Here is a 5,119-nt window from a genome sequence, read left to right on the forward strand (position 1 = left end):
CCCACTAACGTGATATTTAGCCCCTGGAATGCGAATTTTACCAGGGGAACCCCGCCAAAACGCGTATTTTATCCTCAGAATGCGATTTTTAACGGGAGACCCCTCGAAACGCGATTGGGCGGGTTACGTTGTGAAAACCTGGCAACCTCTTCTTAAAAGCAGTGGCGACCTCAAGAGGTGCAGTATTTGCAGCCTCTGCCGCCTCAATGTGAGTACATGAACACATAAACATAATCTCTAGAACTGCTCTGAGTCACTTCATGAGCATTTTACTTATTTTGAGAAAACTATCGTCATATTATATACAAAGAGACACCAATGTTTCAAAAAGCCACCAATGTTTCAGGAGTTTAGTACACAGAATAGGACACATGCTTATTAGATAACCATATTTGAGTTGATGTATATGCTTTTATTTATTATTATTTTTTAATGAACTTTTTTTTCCAAACCATTGTTAGATGCAGTGTTTCCTGTAGTTATGCAAAGATTTGGTTTCAAAAACAGTATCAGTAAACTATTTCTTATGATTTTAAATATGCATTGCACTTTAGATCAATCTCAAAGTAAAAGGCGGTACTAAAGTCTGATTTTGTGGTGGATGTGTTCAAATTTGATCATCTTAATTCAAGTGATGGAAGAATTTTGAAAGTCTGACAGTGTTGTGCACTACTGTAAGGTTAACCCTGCATTGTGTAAATGTTTGAAAATGATTAACAGTTGCAAATAAACATTCATTAGAAATTTAGAAAAGTAATCAAAAGTAATCAGTTACATTACTTTAATAAAGTAATTGAAAAAGTTTCACTACTATTACATTTTAAATAGGGTAACTTGTAACTTGTAATCTGTAACTTATTACATTTCCAAAGTAACCTTCCCAACACTGGTTAATCCTCAAATCTTAAAATGAAAATAATTTTTTCATGCTGTACATTATAATGTTGCAATTGCAATCCACTTGTAGCATTTAAGACAACTGAATTTCAGTTGTTTAATTTATTTAGTAATGTATTCAGTGTATTTTTTTTATTCATTTATGTTTTATAAATAGTCTAATGTTGGTCATTTATCAGTTTTTTTGCTTTTTATAAGATTGAACTAGAGACAGGAAGCAATAAAGGAGGGGGATAAATCAGGAAAGGACTGCAAGCCAGGACTCAAACTATGGCAACACAAGGCTGTGACTCTGACATTGGCCAGAATTTTAATATTGTGCATCTTTACAAGTAATATACATTTTTAATACTCTCTTCATTTTCCTGTTTGTGTAGGATTGATCATTGGAACAATGAGAAAGAGCGTTTGGTGCTCATCACAGAGAACACCCTCCTCATCTGCAAATATGACTTTGTCATGCTTAACTGTGAGCAGATTCAGAAGATTTCACTCAACTTCATCGACCGCATCTTCCATGGTACCTTCTGCTTTCCACCACGTACCCTCCTGAAGTGAGTAGCAACCTTTCTCTCATCAGCATCACTTCATTCATTGTTGAAAAGGCCACATCTCACTAATGCAACAAAAAAGTCTTAATTTGCCAGTATTTCCTCATCTTTTACGCACACATCTGATATTCACATTGTTTGCTCAACTGTGAACAACAGAACCAAAAACACAAGCACAACAAATTGTCTACACTTCACTGATTTTTGCCATGTGTAACGAAGCCTCGTACATTCAAGAACTCTCAGAACTTATTTTTCTGAGAAATATTTCACACTGGCATAATGCCAGTTTTGGAAATCAGTTACAAATTCCTCCCCACTTTTTGCATGTCATGCTTAATTGCATGATAAGAGGAAAGAGATGTGCTCTTATAGATGACAGCTTGGCAGGGCTTGTCGAGAATGAGAGATAGACTTGTGTTCTGCTTCAGTAACGACATTGTGTTTGTGATAACCGTATGTAAACACAGGAAGAAGCCAGTGTTACCTTAACTTCTTGGTGGTCTTAAAAATTTAGTCGTGGGCTAATGGTCAGAGAGTCGGACTTGTAACCCAAAGGTCGCAGGTTCGAGTCTTGGTACCGGCAGGGATTGTAGGTGGGGGGAGGGAATGACCAGCGCTCTCTTCCACCCTCAATACCATGACTGAGGTGAGACCCTTGAGAGTATTAACCTGCTCCCTGGGTGCCGCAGCAAAAATGGCTGCCCACTGCTCCGGGTGTGTGTGTTTGTTCACTACTCACTGCTGTGTGTGTGCACTTGGATGGGTTAAAAGCAGAGTACAAATTCCGAGTATGGGACACCATACTTGGCCACACATCACATCACTTTCACTTTCACTAATAGCATGTGAAGTCTTTATGCATAAAACCAAGGCAAGTGAGCGTTGTAGGTTTCTGACACCTGAGAACAATCATGATCTATGCGTTATGTGTCTTTGTGAGGAGCACGCATGTTCGTTGCCTAAGGGCTCTGAATGCCCTCATTGTGAAAAAATTCTCAATGAGAAAGCTCCGTTCGCGTTTGAGGGACAAGCGTCTGCGTCTTGCGGTTCGGGTCCCGCTGCTGCCGAAGCACGGCAAAGACTCATATAGTGGGGTTTGGAGATCGAGCTTGCAGAAAAGTTTGAGAAGGATATGGACTTTTCAAAAGCGCTCGAGCGCTCGGCGTGATCCAGGTACTCTTTTTCTTGAATCAACTGATACCCACGGATAGCACTATATTGGGCTCATCTAGTGAGAGTGAGGACATGGATGTAATTGGCGATGAAAGTGTGAGCACTGAATCTTCCCAACCTAACTTCAACCCCTCATGCGGGGAAATTCTGGAGATAATGGCGTGCACCACTAAGAGGCTTGTTTTAGTCTGGTCATGCAAAAGCCAGAAGCCTGCCCGTGGCAGATTAGACGAGCACTTTCTGGCCGGCCATGACCTCCCCTCCCCCAGGAGTCTCCCCTTTCTTCCTGAACTCCACACGGAGTTAGTGAGATCATGGGACAGACCATATTTTGCTCGGCTGCATCTTTTTCAGCATGTGGATTATGTTGAGGATGTGGCTGAGCACGGTTATGCGAAGATGCCCCCTGAAGAGGAGATGCTCACAAGTTCTCCCAGGGTGAGTCGTCTTCTTTAAAGACTCCTGCTCTTCAGACCACATCGCATCTGAATGGCAGGGCAAATGTGGCAGCATGAGGTCAAGCTGAAAGAGAATTGCACGCAATGGCTGTTTTACAAGCTTACCAAGCTGACTTGCTTAGAGATCTAGATGAGGGCAAGGGTTTGTCCCCCTGAGGCAGTTGAGGAACTGCTCCGTGTGTGTGCACTTGGATGGGTTAAAAGCAGAGTACAAATTCCGAGTATGGGACACCATACTTGGCCACACATCACATCACTTTCACTTTCACTAATAGCATGTGAAGTCTTTATGCATAAAACCAAGGCAAGTGAGCGTTGTAGGTTTCTGACACCTGAGAACAATCATGATCTATGCGTTATGTGTCTTTGTGAGGAGCACGCATGTTCGTTGCCTAAGGGCTCTGAATGCCCTCATTGTGAAAAAATTCTCAATGAGAAAGCTCCGTTCGCGTTTGAGGGACAAGCGTCTGCGTCTTGCGGTTCGGGTCCCGCTGCTGCCGAAGCACGGCAAAGACTCATATAGTGGGGTTTGGAGATCGAGCTTGCAGAAAAGTTTGAGAAGGATATGGACTTTTCAAAAGCGCTCGAGCGCTCGGCGTGATCCAGGTACTCTTTTTCTTGAATCAACTGATACCCACGGATAGCACTATATTGGGCTCATCTAGTGAGAGTGAGGACATGGATGTAATTGGCGATGAAAGTGTGAGCACTGAATCTTCCCAACCTAACTTCAACCCCTCATGCGGGGAAATTCTGGAGATAATGGCGTGCACCACTAAGAGGCTTGTTTTAGTCTGGTCATGCAAAAGCCAGAAGCCTGCCCGTGGCAGATTAGACGAGCACTTTCTGGCCGGCCATGACCTCCCCTCCCCCAGGAGTCTCCCCTTTCTTCCTGAACTCCACACGGAGTTAGTGAGATCATGGGACAGACCATATTTTGCTCGGCTGCATCTTTTTCAGCATGTGGATTATGTTGAGGATGTGGCTGAGCACGGTTATGCGAAGATGCCCCCTGAAGAGGAGATGCTCACAAGTTCTCCCAGGGTGAGTCGTCTTCTTTAAAGACTCCTGCTCTTCAGACCACATCGCATCTGAATGGCAGGGCAAATGTGGCAGCATGAGGTCAAGCTGAAAGAGAATTGCACGCAATGGCTGTTTTACAAGCTTACCAAGCTGACTTGCTTAGAGATCTAGATGAGGGCAAGGGTTTGTCCCCCTGAGGCAGTTGAGGAACTGCTCCGCACCACAGACTTAACAGACTGCTGCTGCCATTGGGTGTTCGCTGGCAGCAATGGTGGCTATGGAGAGGCATTTGTGGTTAAATCTTGCGGACATCGGGAGGAAGGAGAAAGCCTTTCTTCTTGATTCTCCACTTTCACCTTCTGGGCTTTTTGGCACTTCCGTTGAGGCGGTGGTCGAGAAGTTCAGGGAGGCAAAGGTGCAGTCCGCTGCCTTCAGCAAGTTTATTCCCCGCCGTCCCAAGTCTTCCTCTAAAACCTCTGAGGGGGCTGGTCCATCTCGATCTTAGGATCATAGGCAGGATCAGTAGAGTCGCGTGGCTACTCGGGGCCCTCCTTCCTCTAGGAGTCCTCTAGGAGTCAGGCACAGAGGTGGGCAAGAGCTAAGAGGAAGAGAGCGGATCTCAGGAAGGTGTTGGATGAGAAGTGTCACCATTAGGCCTGTCGCAATAATCAATATATCGACTTATAGCGCAATATATGACCTCCATAATTTTTGGTGACGCAATATATCGCCCATTATATTTACTTAAAAATTAATGTCACCATGTTTTGTACATTCCACTTGTGCCTGTGTCTTTTGCAGCTTCTCGTACATAACGTGGTGTAGTCATGAGTTGCTAGTTCAAATTTAAAAAATGCTTCTACAAAAAAAGTTTCATCTGCAGATATGATCTTGTTTTAGGGATCTGTGCTTTTGTGCATACGGACATCTGACTGCTAAGTAGTGATTGTGTTTTTCAGCAATACAGTGCACCCTTAATTTACAGAGAAAAGAAGGTCAGGGAAAATCTGTAGA

At 43.6% G+C, this 5,119-nt stretch overlaps 1 protein-coding gene across 2 annotated transcripts in view; it reads left to right on the forward strand.

The window, feature by feature from the left end:
• The window catches only part of LOC107696755 (tumor protein p63-regulated gene 1-like protein), a 29,187-nt gene that overhangs the window by 7,083 nt on the left and 16,985 nt on the right, over positions 1-5,119 (forward strand). For both annotated transcript variants that reach the window (XM_016497236.1, XM_016497237.1), the window contains exon 4: positions 1,275-1,451. In XM_016497236.1, coding sequence (XP_016352722.1) covers positions 1,275-1,451 — 177 coding nt within the window. The remainder of the gene's footprint in view (positions 1-1,274; positions 1,452-5,119) is intronic.

The sequence above is a fragment of the Sinocyclocheilus anshuiensis genome, unplaced genomic scaffold (genome assembly GCF_001515605.1).
Source record: "Sinocyclocheilus anshuiensis isolate Anshui unplaced genomic scaffold, SAMN03320099.WGS_v1.1 scaffold999, whole genome shotgun sequence".
Taxonomy (NCBI): Eukaryota; Metazoa; Chordata; class Actinopteri; order Cypriniformes; family Cyprinidae; genus Sinocyclocheilus; species Sinocyclocheilus anshuiensis.